We start from the raw sequence: 25,059 nt of genomic DNA, 5'->3' as shown, positions 1-25,059 counted from the left end.
TGGATTAGAATTTAACTTTGTAGGATAATATAAAATACTATCCTAAATTATAATATAATATAATATAATATAATATAATATAATATAATATAATATAATATAATATAATATAATATAATATAATATAAATCTGATTCTCATATTTACTTTCTGTGGTTCTAAGAACAGAAACACACGCCCCGCCCCTACTGGACTGACACGTATCTCAGCCAAACAGAGCCGATGAATTCAGGTAGGCGTGGTCTAAGGTTCCTCCAGGGGAGGAGTCACAAACTAGTGTCCCGCAGCACTTGTCCCAAAGTTTTCCTACTGACAAAGTGATTAAAACTTGACAAACATACGGAAGGGGAGAGAGCCAGGATCAGAAGTGGGATCTGGAGACACCTATACCCGCTCAGGTGATTACTTCACACCGCTTTTCTCTGTCACACACCGCTGCTCCCCGCTGTCCGAACACCGACCCCTCGCCGCTCTTTGAGGGAGACTATCGGAGCCCGTGTCCCGGTGCAGGAGGCAGCCGCGCCCCGCTCTCTGGACTGAGTTCCGAGCGAAACTTCTCAGTTCTGGACCTGATTCCGTTTTAGAATCACTAATCGAAGGAAAAAAAGACAACTCTGAACTTTTCTAAGTTCCAATGAATCGGCCGAAGCAGAGAGAGCCCAGCTGACGCTCAGTGATCGGGGATCGATCGTTTTGATCGGCGAAGAATATCGAACAGAGGCGGGACTGGATCAGGATGGAGGTTCGCGTGTCTTCAGGACGGGCCTCATTCTCCTGCGGACTGAGACTCCTTCTCCTGCCGCAGCTGCTCCTGCTGCTGTGTCGCTGCGGAGCTGACGAAGGTAAGAGGAGGCTAATGATCCATATCTACGCCAGTGAGGAAACAGTCAGAGCTGATCGATATCTGTTTCGATAAGGCTGAGGCTTGAAGGTGATCAGCAGCAGGAAACGATCAGTCAGTCCGTTATCAAACATCTGCAGACGTCAGTAGAGACCGCACAAGTCAGGATTGATTGATCCTGAGCTTTTTTTTTTAAAATTTTTATCAAGACAGCTGTCAATCAATCCCCAATCAATCAAGTGGAGTTTGGTTTAAAACATAAACACACTTAGGAAAGTGTTGACGCAGTAACCTTACCTCTGTTTGTTTAATCTGCAGTTTATTATTGTGTCATTAGTCTGAGGTTGCCGTGAACCGCTGTCAAAAGTTAACCTGTGTTTAATTAGTCTGTACAAAACTATGCCAGAGTTGGGTTGAGTAGTGGAACTAAACCGAAACAACGGTTAATTTAATTGAACCGAAAAGGTCGTTTCTTTACTTGATGTGACGTCGGGGTTATTACAATTAATCCTGACTTTGGCGTGAGTGTCATTCACTGAATGAATTACTGCAGTGATTTGTTTAATTTATCGCGTTACTTTTGGACTAAAATATTCCCGAGTTTAGTGACCGAAATTACGTCTGGATTAATTAACTCAAGAAAGAGTTTTTCTGTTTTTAACTGTGAAATTAACATTTATTGGGATTAATGTAAAATGTTGACCATCTTAATTCAAAGAGATAATTGCTGTAGTTAGTTGTTTTAGGTGCATTCATGAAAATCTCGTGTTTTTATTTTATTTAACCTGAAGTTGAGATCATTCAGACTAATAATTGGTTTAGGACAATCCAATGAGACAATTACTGTATCTCAACTCTGAACAAAACTATTCCAGAGTTTAATTCAGTATGGTCAAAAAATATTAACGTTTAGTTTCGTTAATTTAAAAAAGATACTTTCCTTATTTAATGTGAGCTTAGAATTTTTTATTTTTGATTAATTTAAGTTTTCTTTTGATAACTACTGTAATTAAACTCAACAGGCGATTTTTATTTACGACTTAACTTTTCCAGAGTTTAGTTCAGGGTAACCAGAATGAATAAACGTTAAGTTGAATTGATTTAAAATGTAGTTTATTTGTTTACATGAAGTTGAATTTAATAAACTTAATGTAAGTTTAACGCAGATGGAATTGACTAAGATCATTTCTAATTTTATACGGTTAAATGTAAAACAGGTCGGGACAAAACCTCACAGTTCAATTTGGTGTTATTGAACTGAATAAACGTTTTTGTTTGTTTTATTTAACTTGACATGGGAATTGATTCATTTAACGTGATTTTTTGGATAATTTAGCTAAATTCACATTTTCTTTAATTCACTTACAATAATAATACATATAATAATATTATATAATAATATAATATAATACAGTAATAAATCACAATGGTGAATTAGTGATCATATTTTCTTGTAATTTACTCTAATCCAATTAATGTGAAGTTCAGTTAGTTTGAGGATTGGTGTAACTAATCAGAAGATGAGATTGTGTTCAACACTCTAAAACCATCTGTGAAAATATATACCTCGTGTTTATTTGGCTGTTGTTAAAGAGTAGACATGAAATATCAACAAAAATGAATAATTAAGAAAGACAAAGTTTGATCCATCTGAACAAGACCATAAATATATCACTCTGAGGTAAGCGTCTTCCAAATAAGTCAGTATAGTTAATTAACCAGTAAAGATAAGTCAGTGTAATGCAAAACTGAGTCTGAAGATTAGGTAACTGAAGTGTCCACAGTTTATTTTAGTGTATCCTTTTGCTTAATTTGGAGTTTATTTGAGAAAACCAAATCTGGATTGACACAAATCCCTTTATTTGTTTGAGAAAACCAAATCTGGATTGACACACTTTAAATTACTGCAGCTTTAGTTTTGAATACATGCAGTGAGAAAACCTGAAATCCCTTTATTTGCAGTGTTTCCAAAGTTTTCCAAAATTTCACTTCATACTTAAATTTAGTTTAACTTTACTTCCACAATCACAATCTAGATGCAGGGTTTATTTCTCCATAGCATAGGCAGGATTGGCCTGTTTGGGTTTAATTTGGGTTAAACGTGGAGGAAAGTTTTTTTTTTTAAAAGTCTAGCTTTACTGACAAAATATCAACCTAATTGACCTAGTGCGCTGAGTTAACGTGACCTTAGATTAGCTTCAGATTTGAAGATAAGATAAACCGAATTTTCAGGTTCATTTAAGTTTAAATATGTGACCACACAGATTTGACTTTATCCCAATTACGGTTTCATTTACATTGTCTAATTTTCCTGAGCGTATTCACGTTTTGTTTTATTGAGTTGAACTGACGTGTCCTCGTGTTCAGGGCTGAGTGAGCTGAGGTTGAGTTTAGTTGAAACTCACTGGCAGATGTTGTAAAAACAAATTGAGTAAAATGTAAACTTAGAAAAAATGATGGCCTTAATGACAGTCGTTATAGCAGTTGAAAATCCAGATCATAAAAACACACACACACACACTGTAAGTGGTGTATCTGGTGATAAGACTGCAGAACAAGAATGAGGATGTTTATACAAGACACACACACACACACACACACGTGCATGCTTGTGTGTGTGTGTGTGTGATCATGTCAGGGCAGACATTTTTACGTCTCTGTGAGACAGCACAGGAAAGACACTGACGGTTGGTCCGGGTGTTGAACCCCTGACCTGCTGCTGAAGGCCATCAGTTTATAGCTTTTAGAGTTTTTTTACCCTGACCTCCGGACACTATTCCTCTAAACGTTTTTTTTTCTCAAGCTGCTCATTGATCGATACCTTACTTTATTAAACACCACACATCACATGACATGACATCATCAACGTGACATCACAGCCTGCGGTGTCGACACAGGCCGTGATCAGTGAGACATTTAGGTGCTGCGGGCGATCAGACACCTGAACCTGCGAGGATCCTGCAGGAGGAAACCTGAATCCTCACAAACACACACACACACACACACACAGGGTCATGCACGTGTGTGTGCACGTGTGTAATTACAGAGTAGCAGTTCTGCTCAGCAGCAGCTGAGGAATGACCAACCACAGTCTCATACACACTCACTGTTAAACTACCATCTTAGCAACAGCACAAATACAGACTACCCATGATGCATCACCAATGACACACTAATACAGGAAGTGCAATTAGTCCAGGTGTTCAAGAAAAAAAATATATAGTATGATTAAAACCTAAAGTTAAAAAAAATTAAATCCAAGATTTGACCTTGGAAGTTATAATTTAGAATTAACACCAGCACTAGAGATGATAAAGTCCTGGATTAAACCTGATGCACAGGTCCTTGATCAATTTGGAGAAAACTAGGGACATGGATTAGACCTAAATCTAAAAAACTTCATAACATGGACAGCATAATTTAGGATTATCTCCTGGAACACAATTCAAATCTAGAATATTTAATCCACAACAGAATTTAGTAATACGGTATTTTCCATAGTTAGTGATAAAAGTGTGGCTCATGAACTCTCAACTACAGAACGTGATCATCGACATAAGACGGCGAAGCTGAAAATGTTTAATATTCTGTTTCTCTGAAAGACATTTCATCTTGGAATTAAAAAGTACTTTTCTCAGAGGTGTAGCCTGTTAGCCTACCTTAGCACTAAGACTGGTGACTGGTGTCTTTGTTTCCATACCTGTCTGACTGAAGCTTCCCGTCTGTCTCTTAGAGGTTTTGATGAACACAAAGTCAGAAACAACCGACCTGCGGTGGACGAACCATCCCGCTGACGACCATCAGGTACATGTACCAACACGCGAACCTGTTAGCCCCGAGCTAGGATTTATCATGCTAATCCATGCGAATGTACACCCTCTGTCTGCAGTGGGAGGAAATGAGCGGACTGGACGATGAGTTCAACATGGTGAGGACCTATCAGATCTGCACCCCCAAGAGTCCGTCCTCTTATTGGCTCAGGACTCGCTGGATCCCCAGGCGCGCCGCCACCACACTGTATGTGGAGATTCGGTTCACCATGATGGAATGTTCTGGACTGAACCAGCGTCACTGCAAAGAAACCTTCAACCTGTTTTACTACCAGTCTGACAGTGACGTGGCCACGCCCACACAGCCGGCCTGGATGGAGAACCCTTACACCAAAGTAGCCACGGTCGCCGCCGACCACCTGCTGCGTCCAGGCGGCGACCGACGCTCCAACGTCAAACTGCTGCGACTTGGGCCCCTGAGGGCCGCAGGTCTGTACCTGGCCTTCCAGAGCCAGGGCACCTGCATGGCCCTGTTGTCTGTACGTGTTTTCTACAGGAAGTGTCCGCAGCTCCGTCGTGCCTTCGCCGCTTTCCCCGAAACCATCCCCCACTCTCTGGTGGAACAGGTAACTTTGCTGTTAGCTCCCAGCATGCACCAGAAACATCAGACAACAAACATTTATTTTGAAAAACACAACAATATTAATACTGTAGCGTTAGTGTTAGGTGTTTCCAAAATTAAAGCTCTGTAATGAAACGTTCACTGTTTGTGCAAAAACAAAAGACAAAATAAGAGTGTTTTTGTTATAGTTATGAATACAGCTTTTATCATATAAACCCTTTCAATTAAATTTAATTTTTAATTTGAATTAGATACAAAATAAGAGTATCTCCATACAGGCGGCATAGTTAATTTACCTAAATAAGCCCTGTTCATGTCTTGCCTGACGTTTTAAGTCATAAAAATAAAGCTGTAGTATAAACGTTACAAATTAAAAGCCTTACCAAACAGGTCTTTAATTGATTTTTTCATTTTGGAAACTTTCTAAATGTGTGTTGCAGGCTCAAGGCGTGTGTGTTGAGAACGCTGTGACGCCACCAGGAGTGCAGACCAGACCTCCTAGCATGCTTTGCGGCGAGGACGGTCAGTGGGTGGGTCAGCCGACATCGAGCTGCGCCTGTCGTCCTGGGTACGAGGCGTTGGAGTCCGAGGTGCGGTGCCGAGGTGAGAAAATGTTTTATATTATAAATAGATTATTTTCAAAACAAAAGCTCCAGAAAAGGCAGTGCTCGAAATAAAAAAGCCGAGAGTGTGTGTGAGTGCACGTGTTATCATTGCTACCACTCCAAATTCCTCACACACACACACACACACACAGTATAAACAGGGGCCAGTGGTTTAAACAGAGGCTGGAGATGATTAGACATAGAGAGAGAGAGAGAGAGAGAGAGAGAGAGAGAGAGAGAGACATGTGTTGACAGAGGAAGCAGAGTGGGGAACGACATATTAAAGTAACAGAGACAGAGTCTTGTCTGTCCAGAGAGACCAGACATTTTTCTTCATTCCTCTGTCTCTGTTCTTTCTCAGTATGTATTGATCTCACGCTGCGAGAGAGAAACAGAATCTTTCTCTCGCACACACACACACACACACAGATCAACTGCAGAATACAGCCTCACATTAAACACACTAATCTAAGTGGAATGCAGCCCTGCATGTTGCTGTTGGTGGTGGATGAAAGCAGCGAGGCGACAGACGGTTTGGTTGTCGAAGCTTCCTGTTATTCTCTGTGGGGTCAGGGGTCATCTGACTGCAGCCAGGATGTGCTGCAGCGGTGGCTCTGGCATACGGGGTCAGGTTAGGGGTCAGGAAGAGGGGGTGGGGGTGGGGTAATAGCCTGGCTGAGTGAAAAGGGGTCAGAGGTTAACTCGTGCTGCTTGCGCCCCTGCAGGACAGTGGTGCGAATGTGTGTGTGTGTGCGTGACTGTAGCTTGGCAGGGGTTGGCGCGGTGACATCATGGCAGGACTTTCCACATCCCGCTGAAGCCCAAGGTCACTTCCTGTCTCTGATTGTTTCGTCCTTCTCTCTCTCTCTCACTCTGTGATCTTCCTCATCCGGACGACCGTCGCATTATTGTTTGGAAAACAAAGACGTGTCTGCTGGACTCAGTCTCATGTGTCCATCTTTTAACACCGTTCCTCCTCCTCTGTGGTTCCTACTGAAAACATAAATCTGTCCTCACTGTTGGACAAACATTAGCGTGGACTATTTTCAGCAGCGGCGTTGTCTGATGAGAAATGGAAGTGAAAAAAGCTGATCATGATGACCTGTGTCTCCCCTCAGCCTGTCCATCGGACCATTTTAAGTCAGGGTCAGGACCCAGTGGCTGTCGGGCCTGTCCAACCTACAGCAGTACCAAGGTTCCAGGCTCCGCCTACTGCCCCTGCTACTCCGGTTACTACCGGGCCGACTCTGACCCGCCACATGCTTCATGCACCAGTAAGTCCAGCAGTTTCTGCACGAGTTCTGTCGTTGGTTAAGAGCGTCATTTCCCACAATGCACCCGGAGAACTGGGTGTTTTATTGGAAAACAGACATATACGTTAATAGTGATGATTACAACACTGACACACTGAAGCAATTCTAAAGAGATGTGTGTCACTCACATACACCAGAGTTCATGGAGACAGTAGTTGAAACACTGCACTGAGTCTAACTGAATCCCAACGTATCACTGTGTGACCTCACTGTTAGAAGTACATTCTTCAGTGGAGATAACTGATCAGACAGAGCTGCAGCAGAGCCCCCCCGTCCCAGGGTGGAGGGTTGGGGGTGAGAGGGGGTGGGAGTAGATCTGACCAGGTAAAACATACCTTGGAATGACACACACACAAAGGCAGGTCCCCAGACCTCCTCTATTATATTCTGGGCCCCTCAAGTCTTACATGGCCTCCAGGCAACAACAATTAGCACAAACTAAAAGGCTCATTACCTCAAAGAGTCTCTTATCACTCAGGGCGTCCATCAGTCAAAGGACAGAAGACAAACCGATGACATCTCAGTGAAGATTGTTTTTCAAAATAAAAGTCCTCTTTAACCCTTCTTACCAATTCATGTGTAAAAACCTGTCAGTGTTTGCCATCAATCACAGTTCACTGCAGGGTCACATGACACCAACCCACCACTCTTAGTCCCAAACTGAGTGTGTCTTTGTCTGACCAGACATGGTTGGGACTAGGCATGGTTTTTTAATCACGAGTGTTCCACCTGTGATTGTTGACAGTACGGTTGTGTAGTGCACACACACACAGATATTCTTACAAAGTCTTAACCACTGACCTTTGACCCTGACCCCAGGACCGCCCTCAGCTCCCCGCTCCATTGTGAGTCAGGTCAATGACACCACAGTGACCCTGGAATGGAGTGAGCCGCTGGACCGCGGAGGTCGTGTGGACCTTACCTACAGCGTCCTGTGCTCCAGCTGCAGGACCACAAGCAAGGTAAATCCCTAAGACATGAAGGATCAGCCAGGCAAGGTGGACATAATTGGTAGATCAAGTAGACCAAGGAACCCTAAGACCACGTAGACTCAGACCAGGTGGACCAGGTCAATATAAAAACAGTTAAATCAGAGAAAGCAAAAGCTACGTAGACCGAAAAGACTAGAAAGGTCAAGGATTAGTGTTTAGGGTTAGGAATCTGGTTGATGAAGAAGGTTGAGACACAAGGTTCACCAGGTCCAACAAGACAAGATGGACCCAGAGGAGGTTAGACAGTTAAATCAGAAAGAACATGGTTTGATAAAGAGTTCTAGACCAGGTAGAGCAGGTGTAAGAGGCCCAGTGAGACCAGTCTTTTAGATTGACCTAAAGGTTCTCTGGTAGAAGACCGTGTTGGACCACCACCCCACCACCCCATCTGTCTTCTCTGCAGGGTTCGGTCAGTTCTTGTTTCCCATGTGATGACAGCACCCTGTACCGTCCAATGCAACGAGGTCTGACCCAGGGTCGCGTTGTCATTTGGGGACTCCAGCCATACACAGCGTACACCTTTACCATCCAAGCACTGAACGGTGTCTCTGCTCTCAGCCAATCAGAGCCAGCCTCCGACAAAGTCAACATCACCACCAGCAGAGATGGTATTACCCAACATTCCTAGCTAACCTATAGAATGTAAACAGGTAGAGGTAATCTGTGACAACCTTTTACTGACTGCTGATTGGCTGTCGTTAGTTCCTGCTCCAGTGTCTGGCCTAAAGAGAACCGTGTCTACAGAGACTACTATTACTCTGAAGTGGAATACTCCAGTTCTGCAGAACCAGCACAGCATCCTGGACTATGAGCTCCGCTACAGTCCCAAGGTAAGTCCACAGACCCACAGACAGACATTGTTGATGGGAGTGATTGTGATGTCAGTGCTGATGTCATCATCAGGATGGCGACGAGGCGGGTCGGTGGGAGTATGTGACCAGCAAGTCTTCTTCGATGGTGCTGACCGGGCTGCAGCAGGGGACGCAGTACCAGGTGCAGGTCCGGGCTCGGTCCCAGGCTGGATATGGATCCTTCAGCAGCAGCAGCACCTTCAGCACCCAACCTGATGGTACGAGCCCACTCACGAGGAGGGTTAGGGTCTGCTTCTGAAACAGTTCCTCTGATCACCCACTCACAGTGTCTGTGGACCTTCTGGACCTTCTCTAGACTAGAATCCCTGTCATACTATGAAATGTGTTGTTTTTGGATCTTGTCTGAAGTCACTGACTGTTGATCTGTGTCTGTAGGTGTGAACAGTGCTCAGCTGGTTCTGACTGTGGTTCTGGTCTCCATGGGGATCCTGCTGCTCATCGCTGCAGTAATGGTCACTGTGTACTGTTACTGGTGAGTGTGTGTGCGTGTGTGAACCTAAGGTCAACGTTGTATTGTTCTGTTGAGGGAAGCTGGGAGGGAGCATCCTGCACACACACACACACACACACACACACACACACACACACAGGGTGGGACACATCGACTATATAAAGAAGTAGAAATTCGACACTCTGAGAGAGATGGAGCGATAGAGAGATAATAACATTCCTTAGAGAGAGAGAGAGAGAGAGACTGTGTGTGTAGGGGAATCCAAAAATCCAAAAGCAAAAGATAACTTGCAAAAATAACTGAAGATCTCTTAAACTTTCGAACATTCTCCCCCTCTCTCTCCCTCTGTATCTGTCTCTCTCCCAGCAGGAGGAGGACTCGCTCCAACATCAGTGACAAAGGTGGACACTTCCCCATGGGACAGAGTGAGTTTTGTCCTCCAACAGTGTTTGTTTTGTCACCAATGATCAACAAGATGAAGCCGATGAAACTGATGACGTCATCCTCCTTCACAGCAATGAAGGTTTACATCGACCCATTCACCTACGAGGATCCCAATGAAGCCGTGAGGGAGTTCGCCAAAGAGATCGAAGCGTCCTTTGTGAAGATCGAGGAGGTGATCGGAGCAGGTGACTAGTTTATTTTAAACGTACTGTATATAGCAAAATGGATACAAGGTCTAAATGTTAGGTGGAGATAAAGCTTAGTCACACTAATGAGAACGGTAGCTGCATATGACAAAAAAAAAAACAGATTATTTTCAGAAAGGCAAATGTTTGCCTTGATAACTGGACATTAAGACTGTTCTTGTATGACGAGGGCGTAGATCACAGAAACGCTGAAACGGTTTCTGCAGCACATGTAAAGTTTTTCCTCTTCTCCTTCCTGTTACGGCTGCTGGAATGAAAAACAGTTGTCTTAAAACCTTTGACACCTTCACAATTAGAGGAACCTTTGATTTCCCTTCATCAGGAAGAGCCTGTGTTCACACTCCACACACACCCCAGCTTTATTAAAAGCTTGTGTGTCTCTGTGTGTAGCCACTGTTACAGTAGCTGTCTCTGTTCAGGACAGCAGTGAGGGTGTACGATTTTTACGCCGCCAGCTCACAGACACGTCAACATGTTGGCATGAGTCAATGAGCCCCTTAAGGAACACGACACCTGTCTGGGCTACAGACCCCGTTCTGGGCTTCTGGTTCAGCGTCATCAGGACTGGCTGTGATTGGCTGTTTGTGACCTCATCTGTCATTCTGAATGTGGAGTCCCTCAGGGTTCCATCTTCAGCCCATTGACGTTGTTTTTTTTCTCATTGTCTTTGAACATCAGCGGAGCTTCGGTAATGTGAAGATGATATATCTATTAAATCCTTTCATATTTTCTAGTCACTGCACTGTTGACAAACACTAGACAAAACATCAGTGACATGTTCTCTGGATAGATAGTTCGATGTTATAACAATACTAGTAGTCCACAATGACCGAAGCAGAGTGTTCTGGACATTTGAGTGAGACAAACCTGCCTCCAGTTCAGATGTGGTAAAGGATAAATCAGACAACTGTGAGCGCTGACTGCTCAGCACCCTCAACTTCTATTTCAAAAGTGTCATTTTAGGAAATGGGACGGGGTCCTCCTGCTTCTCTTCTAAACTTAGTTTTTCTTGTCCAGGTGAATTTGGTGAGGTCTGTCGTGGACGTCTTAGGGTTCCAGGCAGGAAGGAAAACTATGTAGCCATCAAGACTCTGAAGGGCGGATACACCGAGAAGCAGAGGCGGGACTTTCTGTCCGAGGCTTCCATCATGGGACAGTTCCAGCACCCCAACATCATCCACCTGGAAGGTGTCATCACCACGTCCTGTCCCGTCATGATACTCACGGAATTCATGGAGAATGGCGCCCTCGACAGCTTCCTGAGGGTGAGATGGGCAAAGATTCAGACCTTCAAAAATCAGCAGCAGACTTCAGTGCCACCTGTCTCACTGTCTGTCTCACCCCACAGATGAATGACGGACAGTTTACCACCATCCAGTTGGTGGGGATGTTGCGTGGCATCGCTGCTGGCATGAAGTACCTGTCGGACATGAGTTTTGTCCATCGAGACTTGGCGGCTCGGAACATTCTGGTCAACTCCAACTTGGTCTGTAAGGTGAGACAATCTGCCGCTGCGACTCAATGCTCTTCTGTCCAACTGTGGACCTAGTCCTTCTCCTAACAATTATCTGTCTCTAGGTTTCAGATTTTGGTCTCAGCCGCTTTTTAACAGAAAACTCCTCAGATCCGACGTACACCAGCTCTCTGGTAAGGACCACGGAAATGATTCACCTCTCAGTAAAATGTTTTCTGAATCAATGAAGTGACAGGTAGCCTGCAACTTTTTTTAACTGCAAAAATGTGCCGTTAACAGCCACAAAAGAATCACAGATCTAGCTTCATGTTAGCTAAATAACAGAAAACAGGCAGGTAACAGATTGGAAGGTTTTGTAAAGAACAGTTCATAAAACATGTCCACATCCGAGTGTGTAAGGCACCAAAAGTCTTAGATCTAAGAAAAACTGAAAGAAGCGGTTTCTTATGAACCAGACAGCAGTCATTGGACCAAAATGATTTAAATGTATCAAACAGTTTTAAAAGAAGAAAGTAATTTTTAGAAGTAATTGGTTGGAAATATTGAAAGGTGCAAATAGTAAGACTCAAAGATACAAAAGCAACAAGTGCCAACAAAAAAAAAATTAACATAAAAAATATATTTTGGCTAAAATATGCAAAATAAAATAAAAAATGTACAGACAGTTAATGATGAAAATAAGTTGCTATTTAGTCAAAATATATATAAAAAAGCATTTAAATTATAGCTATAACTAGGCTAACAACAATGAGCTAACAATTGCTCAAATAAATAAAAGCTAGCTGAGAACCAGCTAAATGAAAAGCCACTGGGCCAATACAAAATAAGTTTAGGAAATAAACATTGGACCACAGAAAGAGTTTCAAACCGTGGACAAACCGCGGTCATCAGTGCCAGGGTCTTCAAGAGTTTTTGTTTTTGTATTATTTAGCTAACGATACTGATAAAAAACTGACTCTGCGTCTTTTTCCAGGGTGGTAAAATTCCTATCCGGTGGACGGCTCCTGAAGCCATCGCCTACAGGTGAGCGTGGACCCTCCACGTGCGCTCAACTACTCTGGTCTAAAATGTTTACGTAACCTTCACTTTGTATCATGACAGGAAGTTCACGTCTGCCAGTGATGCCTGGAGTTACGGCATCGTCATGTGGGAGGTGATGTCATATGGAGAAAGGCCGTACTGGGACATGAGCAACCAGGACGTAAGGACAGGAAAATAAGACGTGTGTGGACGGGTGCTGATGTAAAACAGGAAATAACTGAAGGACTGCTTTACCTCCGTCTCAGGTGATCAACGCCATAGAGCAGGATTACAGGCTGCCCCCGCCGCCAGAGTGTCCCGCCTCTCTGCACTCGCTCATGCTGGACTGCTGGCAGAAGGAACGAGCCAATCGGCCGAGGTTCTGCGATGTGGTTGCTTCTCTTGATAGGCTGATACGGAACCCGGCTTCGCTGAAGGTGACGCACCCAGAGGGGCCGAGGTGAGTCTAAAGTGGGCCTTGTTATGGAGCGAGGGGAGGGGAGATTTGATTGGCAGCTGTGGAATCTCATTCATTCCCCAGCTGGGGACTTCAGAGTTCAAAGATCAGTGAGAGTGGGGCAGTGGGCGTGGCTTGTGGGGCAGCCAGCTATGTGAATGACAGCTGTTTACACAGACCGGGGTTGTTTACATGAGCAGGTGCAGTGCAGGTCACATTCCTGGATGAAAGTCTGTCTTCAGTCTGCTGAAAGCTAACTTAGCTTAGCTTGAGGACATGGACAATGGGACAGTGGGAATTCAAATTCCTGAGATCAACTGAAACCAGAGGAAGCACCAAAGGTTAAGTTGGCTCCAGAAGTCCAAAAGTGAGCTTGGACAAAACAAAGGCCACAATGGTTCTCAAACTGTGGTACCCAGTTCACTTGTGGTACCTAGGTCCCCTCAACGCTGGTCCTAGCTGAACAGGATAGTATTGTTGTGCAGGTATATTGGTTGTTGTAGTTTGGAGTGTCATTAATCCTGTCCTGGCTGTCTTTCAGTTCCTCACAGCCTCTGTTAGACCAGCGTGTCCCTCCACCTCTTTCTGCCTGTGGTTCTGTCTCTGAGTGGCTCAGAGCCATAAAAATGGAACGATACGAGCTGAGTTTCCTGCAGGCTGGTTTCACCAGCCTGGACTTCGTCTCCCAGCTCACCACTGAGTACGTACACGTCACACACACTCTCTCTCCACCAACATGGATCTTACGTTTTCAATGAAATGCTTCAGATAGAATCTAAAAATGTCAGTTTTGTGATGAATCTCATGGTCGTCCACGGTGTGGTCCAGAGTATTCTCCAGGTTATTCTCAGAGGTACTGATACTGTAGCATGGGTTGGTATTAGGACTGTTCGTTTCCTCAGTGCTCTTCTGATTGGAGGAACTGTACAAACTAGAACTTATAGTGTGCACTGCTTTAACGGTACTTTATGATCTGGTTCCTCTGGGTTCTAAACCTCCCTGTTTCCACAGAGACCTGCTGCGAGTGGGCGTGACCCTCGCTGGTCACCAGAAGAAAATCCTCTCCTCCATTCAAACACTCAGGATACACAAAACTCCGCCCACCTTGCTCTACTGACCAATCACAGTTGTGTTCTGCCGTACCGTCCAATACAACAACACTGGGGACGCAGAGCTAATCCTCGATGGACTTTTACATCTGACCAATCAGAAAGCCTCAGGACCTGCAGGACTCCGTCCCCTGACAGTTGGAACATTAACACGCTCTTTGTGGCTGTAAAAAAAAAAAAAGCACAAAGAATTCTTCAAGAAACTGAGCGCTGCTGCGACATCATCGTACATGACCCTGTCCTTTTTAATCAGACCAATCAGACTGAGCCACACCCACAGTCAGACTTTTGGAGTTTCGTGGACTGGTGGCTCGTCAGCACTCAGGACGTGCACAGCCCCGCCCTGCCAAACCACTACAGCCAATCCACTGCTCAGGAACTGGAACCGGATTGGTCCTTCAATGAGCCCTCCTCAGTGGACCCAAAAAGTTTCTTGTTGCACGTTCATCACTGCAGTTGTTACTAAGCCACGGCCACTGCTTTGAAGCACAGCAGTGATTGGCTCCAGTCCCTGTCCATCACACAAGAACAGCTTCACTACAGCTGAGGCCAAAAGAGAGAAAGGGAAAGTTCCAGTGGACGTACTTCTACAGACAGTACTCCAGGTATTTTGGATGAAATTCTCTGACATTTTCACAACGTTTTGGACAAAACAAAATGTGTTTCAATTCCAAAGAAACTTGCTTGATCTCGGGATCATGGGAAAAACTCACTGAGCAACAATGGAACGTCCCAAAAGCAGGTGTCATGTGACAATCTGAACAGCTGCCAGTAAAACCAGTTTGTATTGTTGTCTTTTGATAGCAGTGAAGAATATTCAAGGTTGCCTCAGGAATCAGAAACTTTTAAGGAAATCTTTGTGAATATACTTTACAGAAACTTTTCATTCTTCAGGTTCTGAAATTCCCCTAGGAAAACTGGGAGACTTTCAGTTGGAATTTTCTTCATTTCACACTCGCGGAACTGCCTTTTATTGTGAAGCCACTTGTGATGAGATTCCTTGAAACAAGAGAAGAGCAAAATGAGCAGCTGCACCACCACTGATATGAATTCATAGTTAAAACAGACCAAAGGTGGTTATAATAAGTGGACTTGACACCAAGGCCTCACTCGAACTTCAATGGAACGTCTAACAGAACCAGTGACATGTTGAGAACAGTCATTGTCTGAACAGAGTCCATGGACCGATCCCTGAGTGTGGGAGTTCCCTCAGGTTAAATCACTGTAAACTGTTGGAACTGTTAGAACGTACGACTCTTCTGGCTTTTGTATTGTAGCACTTTTTGTACCCGACATTTGATGATGGAAGCAGAATGGTGTATTTTTTAATAAACCTGCATTTCAGGAAAACTTGCTCGCTCTTCTTCACTGCCATGAAAGAAGAAGTAAAAAAGTCCAGAGTCAGAGGTCACTTCTAAAGTCACTCTGTGGTTTGTTCTTCCCACAGGATGAGGAGAATCCATCTCCTTCACAACACCAGTGTTTAACGGTGTCCCAGCAGGACACTAAAAAGACACAAGGACATTTGGAAGTGTAAAATATTTGTGTCCTATCTGTTGAGTTTCATCTGTCCTGCAGCCAGACGCTCATTTCAGGAGCTGAGCTCAGACTTGGCAAAGGGCGCTCTGTCGTCACCGCGACAAAAGAGAGAAAAGCTGCTGCTGGTGCTCGTTAATCACAGCGTGTCTGATAAAAGCCGTGTTTTCATTAATACAGACGTCCTATTCAGATGATGTCCTCCAGTCCAGATCCAGTCTACATTTGCCCTATGGAGGCTTTTGTTGTAAACATGACGAGTTGAAGCACAGCTGTCCCACTGTTGTTCAACCTCATCCCTCTTCAGTCTCAAGGTTTTGTTCGGTAACTCTTTCTTAGCAGTCCATTTTAATGCTAAGCTAAACTAGTTCCAGTGTTTAGCATAACCATTTTAATGCTAAGTGTTAAGCAGTTTTCACACAAAATGTTGTCTTTACACTTATTCAAGTCTTTAGGCTAAGCTAGTTTGCTTTGCTAAGATAAAGAATTTCAGCTGCCCCCAGCTGGTTGAGTAAAGTCAGGTTTTTTTTGCAGTTACACTGATTTCATGCTTTATCCTGTGGTTTCCTGATTTCAGCTGCAGCACCAAAGTTTATTTCACTTTTCTTGTAAAATGAAGTAAGCTGTTCACTACTTTAAGGTCCTTGTCCCATTAGGCTCCTTCTTAACATTAGTTAGCACCTGTTGCCTAGTTGCTAACACTGTGAAGCTAAGCTAAGCTGGATTACCTGTGAGGAGACAATGAAATGGTCTCTTTTAAGTCAGCCTGGGATCCAGCTGCTCGTCATTATTATGACTAAAATGCTGACTGATTCATTTGTGGCCATTTGTATGGCGCCGCCTTTCAGGCCTGCACACAGGAAGTGGACGTTAACGTTCTCATTGTCTGAAAAACAGCAGACATGTTGGAATCAGGACATGAAGGGCAGCTAACGAGAACCACCCGACTATTGTTAGATTCAAACACAAAGTCCATCTTTCCGCCTTGAGGTTTTTATTCCCGCTGTATTTGGGCAGCGCGGAGACGATAAATCGTAATGACATCTGGAAACGTTGTTGTCAGTGACCAAAACTTTACCCCTGACTCTGAGCAGAGTGAAGGCTGGTTTCCTTTTGTAGTGGAAACACAGCAGCTGAAGCAGATCTGTCTCTCATTTGAAGGGATAGTTAAGGTTTTTTTTTGAAGGGTGGCTGTTTGAGGGATTGACACATAATAACATAGTTAGCCTGAATCTCCGCAATCTGGCTGTCAGTGACAACATGGCCGCCAGCACTAACACAAAAAACAGATTTTAGCGCAGCTAATGAAAATGTACTCACCAGAAGGCTTCAAAATCCTATAGTCAGAATCAATAGCTCATCTAACTTTCAGACAGCCGGGTCCAACAGGAAACTGAAGGTAGAGTGACTTCACCAAAATCCATAGAAAACACCAGCGATAGAAAAAAGTCCACAGAGTTTGTTGCCTCTGTCAGTAAGTTCTCACTTTGACCTCTGCAGACCTTCACTCACATAAACCTCAGTGACATTTTTCTTTAGAATGAGTCAACAGCTCCACCAGCAGCTCCAAGAAAGCCTGTGGTATCGACATGACAGGAAGTGGGCAGGACCAGTGAGACTCCTTACAGGTGTCGGTAGTTCATTCACAAAATGCAAAAAAAAAATCACAAAAACTCACTGGGTTGCAGGAAGCCAAGACATGGCCACAGAGTCAAACTGAACAATGATCCCACCAAGACAGAGTGAGAGGTGACAGGAGTGAGACAGAGACACAGGTGAGTGTGATGACTAATCTGATTAACCCCACACAGCAGACAGCAGGAACAGGAAACAGACAGACCTCACAGAAATCAGGATATATATTTATATTTATATATATAGGAGAGGTTCAAAAACTTCAGCTTCAGGTTTGAAAAGTTGCAGCGACATAAAACAGTTTGGAGAGTTTCTATTGGAAGGAGATTTCTATCCAGACAGGGAAAGTCTATCGAATGAGGTGGATAGAGTGATCAGTGCATCATGGGAGTTCCCCCAGCGGTCCAGGCCTCCAGAAGGGCACATTTGAGCCAGTCCTAAACATAATCTTGACGACAGAGGAAGGTTTCACTGAACTCCGACATGAGTGCACCGTCACTGCTGGCCCTAAAAAACTAAAACACCTTCAGCCTCCTGACCTACAAACTCCAGGCTTCCAGACCTGCACCGAGACAATTCCTGATTCTGAGTTCAGAGGCCTGAGGTCACAGTCCCAGGCACTGTTTCTTATGAGGAGATTCAGAGATGATGTGAACCGACAAGGAATCACTGAGACATCGATACTGTTGACTCTGCTCCCTGACCTCAGTGTGGCTGCGCTATCAGGACCAAGGTGAGAGAGGGACGAGCGAGTGACAGACACACAGCAGACCTGAAAGAGAGAGAGAGAGAGATGATCATGGTCTACGGTGAACCTCACCCCATCTTTAGGTGATAGAACTCCTGCTCCTGATTGGCTGCTGGACGACGTGTGGCCGGTGTTTTCAGCAACAACAAACACACAAGCTGAAGGTCAGAGGGGACAGTGAGCCTGAGGAGCTGAGTCTGATTGACAGGGACTGAAACCTGAGTCTGAGCAAACAGTTGCCCTGTGACAAGTGTGTGTATATGTGTACTTATGTGTGTGCGGTTTAGGGGGAGGAGGAGGGGGGGGGCAGTCTGTAAGTAAATATGGATGCTACACATGTCGGAGTAACTTTGAAGTTTTAGTTCAAGCAATGTCTTCTAAATTTGACTTTGACGCACACACAGCGCCCCCTGTGGCTGGAACCTTTGCTGCTAACATTGCTGAATTCACAGCAGGACTTTGTGCTAAAAATGTAAACCCTTTCACAGCCAGCAGTTTGATTCATTCCCTGTTCTTATCAGATCAAAGACAGATGCCGAGCAGGTGTGTGTATATGTTTTCTTAGGTGGGGGGGGTTGGGGGGGGGGGGGAGGGGGGGGGCAGTCTGTAAGTAAATATGGATGCTACACATGTCGGAGTAACTTTGAAGTTTTAGTTCAAGCAATGTCTTCTAAATTTGACTTTGACGCACACACAGCGCCCCCTGTGGCTGGAACCTTTGCCGCTAACATTGCTGAATTCACAGCAGGACTTTGTGCTAAAAATGTAAACCCTTTCACAGCCAGCAGTTTGATTCATTCCCTGTTCTTATCAGATCAAAGACAGATGCCGAGCCAGACAGTCCAAGCTAAGATTGTTTACCTGTGGGTGTCATAACAACTGTTCTGGAACGAGTCCGAGGAATGACAACAACATGACTTCTGGGAAATAATAGTTGATGCAAAGGAGTCATTCGCTGTTGGAGAAAGTCCTGCTAAAATGTGACCAACACTGCACGGCTAACCTGTGTAAGAGGCTAAAGCTAACGTCCATTAAAACGCTGTTAGCCTCGTCCACCTTCCTGACGTCACCTGATCAATCTTTCCTTCTCATTGTTCTCCTTTACATCCTTTAAAGAAACACAGATGTCAGGTTCTCCACCAGACCAGACCACCCTCACCTCCTACCCTGGCCCACACCCACTACTCCCCCCTCCCTGGGGAGCCTCCTTCAGAACCTCTGCGCTCAGCTCCTGAATCCTCCTCCTCCTCCTCCTCCTCCTCTTACAGCTGCCGCTCAGCGTCTCCCAGAGCTCATTGGACAGAAATGACTTCCAGACATTTGTAGCGAGCTTACAAAGGCCCGCTGTGTGTGTGTGTGTATGTTGTGTGCGTCCGTGCACGTGTGTGTGCACGTGTGTTGTATAGGAAGGAACATGTCGACATGTTATTTCACTTTAATGAGCACATTGTTGGCAGAGACTCACAGAAACGAAAAAACAGAAGGTTTGTGTTTCATCCCTGTGTGAGTGTGTGTCTGTGTGTGAGTGTGTGTGTGAGGGACAGAGACTGTGTGTGTGTGTGTGTGTGTATTTGATCCATGGAGATTTTTGGCCGCCCTCCTGTTCTGTCTCTTTCTGTTTGAGTCGATCAATACTGACAGCTCTAAAGTGCCTGAATACAAGTGCTCTGTGTGTGTGTGTGTGTGTGTGTGTGTGTGTGTGTGCGGATAAGGATTTTCCAGTTTAGGATTTTTCCATTTTTTGACAAACCTCTTGACCTTCATCATTCCACAGTGCCCTGGAAACCATTCAAAGACCCCTGGAACCTGGAACCTGGAACCTGGAGCCTGGAACCGGCCTAACTACCACAGGGACCTGTGCACTTAAAGGAGTCATGGAAATAATCAAATGACCTTGGGAAAACCTCCAGGAGACCTGGAGAACATCCTTACGGACATGGAAAACTCGTTCCTGGAAGTCAAACCAGATCAATCCAACACAGGGTTCATCCATCAAAAGTTCTAGTAGCACCAATCAGTGACAATGCCAGCAATATGTTGGCTTTCCACTGCAAGAACCGCTGACAGGAACAAAGGACAGTGAGTCATGGAACACTGAGCACCACAGGGACATGAAACTCTCCAATGAAGCTGCAGAGAGCGGCTGACGTTTGGAGCTCGGTGGTTCACAGGTCTGTCGACTTGTTAGCCTAATCCTTATGGAACTGTTAGCGTGGTACAACAATGAGGTTTGTTCATAATGGCTAACATGAAGCAAATGCTCCTGAAACTGCTATCAGAGCGCCCCCTATACCAAGACTGGTGTGGATACACAGGCTGCCTCTCAGTGGACACAAGGGACGTCTGCAACATCTTCAAAACAGATTCACTTCCTCGTTGGACTGTTAGAGCGCCACCTGTGGATCTCTCGATCATTTTAAATGTGTGTTATTTTGTGACTTCTGTTTGAAATCCTTTGTTAAGGTTAATTTCAGTGACACAAAATGACCACAGGGGGCATCAACAGAGCAGCAGCTACTGTGTCCCAGTGGGCTAAAATAAGCAAAGATTACTGATTATATTTGTGGTGTAGTAGTACTAGCACAGTACTACGAACCTGTCACCGTCTCACACAGACGTCCATGGAGAAAAACAGTGATTGTAGTTCCCAGGCACACAGCAGCTGTTTACCCACTGCTCCCCCTATCAGTTAGTTTAAGTGTTTTCATGGAACTTTGGTGTCCAAAAACCACCGTCCAAATTTAGATCAGTGCCACTTACTGACCACACGAGGCAGCGTTGAAACATCAAGTTCTTTGTGCGCAAAGGCTGAAAACACAGATTTACTCCGTGTACTGTGGAGTGGGAGAGTGGACCTGATTATTTTCACTAAGAGTGAGGCTCTGTGTCTGGTTCCCAGGACAGAGTGCAGTCAGAGCCCAGTCAACTCTGACTTTGTCAGGAAGACATACAACACATCAAAAACCATGAAATTTGCCTTTAAGTCCTCAATCTCACAGCTTATACAATAGGATCTCAAACAAACAAGAAACCTAATCCTGACCTGCTAAACCTGGCTGAGATTCTCTGCCTCTGTCTTTCTCACACACACACACACACACACACACACACACACACAGTTATCTGATCTGTCTTCGACTACTCTTCAATGAGCATGGACTCTCCCGGCGGCCATGTTGGATTCTGCTATGTCCCAGTTTCACTGTACAAAAGCAACACACAAAAAGATCATGTTACTGTGTGTGTGTGTGTGTGTGTGTGTTGAGTGTGTGTGTGAGGTCATCATCGGGTCGGGGTGACAGGAACATGGGTTGTCAGTTTATCAGCTGATAGATCACCAGTTGACTGACAGGTGATCATTACCATGGCGACAGGCTGCCGTCTCCTTTTTCAGAACACGTGTGTGTGTATCTTCTTACTCTTTTGACCTCAAATGCATCATGAGGTGTTCACTGTCCAGCTAATGACTGTGAGATAAGAAAGATGGGAAAAAAAGGATAGAAGCAACAAATATGATGTTTCAGCTGAGGATGATGAAGATGAAGACAACAATGCTGATGTAGATGACCACCACCACCACCACCACCATCATCATCATCATCATCATCATCAGGACGAGAAAATCCTGTCTCCACTGAGCAGCAGAAACATCTGGAACTCTTCAGAATGCGTGTGGTCAGAGTGTTTATGGTAGTGGTCACATTATGGGACAAAATCTGTTTACACACTCAGGTTACACAGACCTGTTGTATGGTGGGTACAAAGGAGGTGCCCACCAGTCCTACTAGTGAATGACATCTATTCAGATCATCATCAAAAATACTGGATTTACCGAAACATTTATCTTCATTTTCAACAAACCTGTTCAGAAGGCTCACGTTAAGTCATGCTGTTGCTTTGTTACCTTGTAGTTACAGTGCTATATTTGATCACTTTAATGTTAGAGGTAACTCTGAGCGAACTCTTCCTGTGTCCTGTATTACTGCGAGAATCAAAAACAGCCTGTAAAACAGCCTGTAAAACAGCCTGTAAAACAGCCTGTAAAATGTCAATAGAATTAATGAACAAAAGGACAAGAGTATGAAAACGTACACTCGTCAGATGAATCGTTATCAACAAAATGCCATAAATGATCGAGGTCTTTTCTTTCTTTTTTTTTGCCAATATCGTCCAACCCTGTCTGAAGGTACTTGTAGTAGTTTCTTGTCTACCACTTGACCACAGATACAGCCTTCATGGACACTTTACACTTGTGACAAAGTTGACTGCGTGATGACCGGGGACAAAAATCTCCAGCATTAGAATTTTAAAGAGAAATTCAGCCATTTTTTTCAAAGTCATTTTGCCCTGAGCCTGTGTTTTTTTTATTACTCTGGAACCTTGAGAGAAGTTGATGAGGATTAAAAAGTGAGTCCCCACAAACCACAGAAAAATGTGTGTGTGTGTGTGTGGTTTCTTTAAGGAAAACACACAGAGCTGTGTGTCTCAGCATTCGACCTTCAACACAACCTCTCTCTCTCTTCTTTCTCTCCCCTTCATTCCTTCTTAACTCGTCCCAGATGTTGCAGGATCAGAGTTAAATTCAAACATGGAGGAAGGTTGACCTGTTCACAATGGTCTTGCATGACACACACACATTTGTGTGTTTGCGTGTGTGTGAGTGAGGGACAGTTTGGACATAGTCCCCAAGCTGAGCGTGGGTGACAAACAGGCGGGGGGAGGACCCTAACCACCTGAGCGTTGACAGAACGAGCCGTGCCACTTCCTGTTTATTGTCGACTGTTGGCGTGTCAAGGTGAACGGTCTTATGGTCGATGTTCAGGTTGACAAAGCATCATAGGAAATGACAGCGAGAAGCTACGGTGAAGTCCTGCAATATTACTTCCTGTCTTCTGGAATGTGGAGACAGGGAGGAGTGAAAGGAAGAGGAAGTGGAGCCTCCTCCTGACACTGTATCAAGGTCAGAGGTCAAACTGCAGTATCAGTCGGCGGCCATGGAGAAGACGCACACTGACTCAAGGCAAAGTAAGATCCCAATTAGACAAGAGATGACTTCACGTTATACCACAGTCAGCTAATGGTTAGCAAAGCAGCTCACTGACAGCAAACAAATGTATCGACAAAGGGCTCATAACGAGGGAGGCCTGAAATAGCTAAAAGAAAAAACAAAAGCTAACAGTTTGAGGCCGAGAAAGTCAAAAAGTAAGTCAGAAAGCCTGAAATGTCGAAAGGAAAATTGGATGGCCAATAGCCAACGGTCAATTAAAAAAAAAAAAAGAGCAGATAAAGTGAAAATCCAAACGTCTCCCATTTCTGCTGACAAGCCATCAATATTATTCCCTAGAAAAGAGTCAGGAGCCAAACACAACGCTCCCCCGGGCCGGATGTTGGACAAACCTCAGCTATAGGAAAAGCAGTGTAATCGCCCCCTGGTGGTCAATTATGAGAATAGTAATTATTGCAGTAACCACACCCTCAGATGTCTCCACAGCTGGTCTCACTCTTGGTGCGTTTTTTTAATCATCCATGAAATGACTGCTGCCAGTGTGTGTGTGTGTGTGTGTGTGTGTGTGTGTGTGTATGTGCGCGCACATAAGCGAGTGTGTTCTTAGTTAGGCTAATATTATTCTAAACTGTTGACCGAGGCTGCAGAGCTGCAGCTAAACGTGTGTGTCTCACACACACACGCACACGCACACACAAACACACAAACACACACACACACACACACACAGACAGTCAGAAGTACAAGCACTGGTCTGTACCACTTAGTCTGGTCGGTGGTTTTCTCACTTGGCCTCAGTTTGTGGGTCAATAGGTCAAGTTTTCACATATGAGCCTCTTGAAAGCTATGCTAATAAAAACACAGTTTTGGGATTACGGTTAGCTCAGCAGCTAGCCAAAAATGGCTAAAGTATGCAAAGAAGAAAAGTTATACAAATATAAAAATACAGAACAATTAGCACGAAGAAAATGATGTAAACAACAGCTAATTATGAAGTTTCTCTTGTTTTGTTTCTCTTGTTTTTACCTTTAGCCATGTTTATTTTAGCCAAATGATTTGTTACCCAAATTGTGTTGTATTTCATGTAATATTTTTAGCTGATGTTTGGCCTTTGTATCGAACTGACGGCACCGGCATCAAAGAGAAAAGTTGATTAAAGGATGATCAAAGGATGAGCAGATGAAGCAAGAGCGGGACATCACAGAGGAAGTCATCAGACAGTGGAGTTGAAAAATACCTGGCTGATAAATTCATCTGAGCCATGAACCTGCTGCTCTTCATTACTGTGTTTTTGCTGCCACCTCTGGTCGCAACACTGGAAAAACACTCACCGCTGGAATCTGTCCCCCGAAAACATGTGCTCCTTCATGGTGAGTGTTCCAGGTCTGAGATCAGGTTCTGCTCAAATGGTGAACTTCAAACTGCAAGTTCAATCATAAAGATCTAAGCAGAGGTGAAGTAGATGACAAGACACCCTCTACAGGTGTTATGTGGAAGTGCAGAATTATACAAATGTATAGATTTGTTTTATGCAGAATCAGACATTCTCTACATCTGTAGGTTTGAGAAAATGATCCAAGAGGCGGATGTTGGTATTTTCATGTGAACACACTCTTACTGGAGCTGATTAAAAAAAAACAAAAAAACAACCTTTTGATAAAATGAATATGTAAACGAATAAACTCTATCACCAGGAGTCAAGGCTCATCGCTTTCACCAAGAAGGCGTCCTTAACTACACCTCCATGTTGTTGATGGAAGACCTGGGTCTGCTGGTGCTGGGTGCCAGGGAGGCAGTGTTTGCTCTGGACCTCCATGACATCTCCAAAGGAAAAGCCTCAGTAAGACGATCTATGTTGACATTTCCAGATGTTGGCGCGACGTCTGTTAGCTTCGTGAAGAGCAAACTATGTAACATATGAGAGCACAGTTCCACCGCGGTGCCACAGAGCAGCGTGGT

The 25,059-nt window shown here is 44.3% G+C and overlaps 2 protein-coding genes across 4 annotated transcripts in view; both read left to right on the top strand.

The window, feature by feature from the left end:
- Positions 1–226: 226 nt before the first annotated feature.
- LOC103389888 (ephrin type-B receptor 4-like) lies at positions 227–15,526 on the top strand. 2 transcript variants are annotated; one of them, XM_008325520.3, is made up of 20 exons: positions 227–842; positions 4,575–4,645; positions 4,731–5,237; positions 5,674–5,836; positions 6,957–7,112; positions 7,971–8,113; positions 8,547–8,751; positions 8,846–8,973; positions 9,047–9,212; positions 9,391–9,487; positions 9,836–9,891; positions 9,982–10,095; positions 11,134–11,381; positions 11,465–11,611; positions 11,695–11,763; positions 12,564–12,613; positions 12,692–12,791; positions 12,877–13,070; positions 13,609–13,767; positions 14,079–15,526. In XM_008325520.3, the coding sequence occupies exons 1-20, from the start codon at positions 737–739 to the stop codon at positions 14,182–14,184; spliced, it is 2,985 nt and encodes a 994-aa protein (XP_008323742.1). In that variant the 5' UTR covers positions 227–736; the 3' UTR covers positions 14,185–15,526. The 2 variants fall into 2 exon arrangements, with proteins under 2 accessions (XP_008323742.1, XP_008323735.1); XM_008325513.3 differs by having other exon boundaries at positions 228–842; positions 9,833–9,891.
- An 8,297-nt stretch (positions 15,527–23,823) lies between these two features.
- LOC103389872 (semaphorin-4E-like) overlaps positions 23,824–25,059 on the top strand; it is a 6,213-nt gene continuing 4,977 nt past the window's right edge. The window contains exons 1-2 of one of the 2 annotated variants that reach the window (XM_008325490.3): positions 23,824–24,470; positions 24,795–24,940. In XM_008325490.3, coding sequence (XP_008323712.1) covers positions 24,362–24,470; positions 24,795–24,940 — 255 coding nt within the window. In that variant the 5' untranslated portion in view covers positions 23,824–24,361. The remainder of the gene's footprint in view (positions 24,471–24,794; positions 24,941–25,059) is intronic. The other variant, XM_008325482.3, reaches the window with a different exon arrangement.

This window comes from Cynoglossus semilaevis, chromosome 1 (assembly GCF_000523025.1).
Source record: "Cynoglossus semilaevis isolate Cse_v1.0 chromosome 1, Cse_v1.0, whole genome shotgun sequence".
Taxonomy (NCBI): Eukaryota; Metazoa; Chordata; class Actinopteri; order Pleuronectiformes; family Cynoglossidae; genus Cynoglossus; species Cynoglossus semilaevis.
Note: the sequence above shows the minus strand (reverse complement) of the source record. Positions and strands in the feature narration are given on the sequence as shown.

Bases quoted from the DNA above. Each gene is read 5' to 3' on its own strand.
- LOC103389888 (XM_008325513.3), top strand. From the start codon at position 737: ATGGAGGTTCGCGTGTCTTCAGGACGGGCCTCATTCTCCTGCGGACTG. The intron at 4,646-4,730 runs GTACATGTACCA...CTCTGTCTGCAG, and splicing joins ATCCCGCTGACGACCATCAG to TGGGAGGAAATGAGCGGACT. The intron at 5,837-6,956 runs GTGAGAAAATGT...GTCTCCCCTCAG, and splicing joins GTCCGAGGTGCGGTGCCGAG to CCTGTCCATCGGACCATTTT.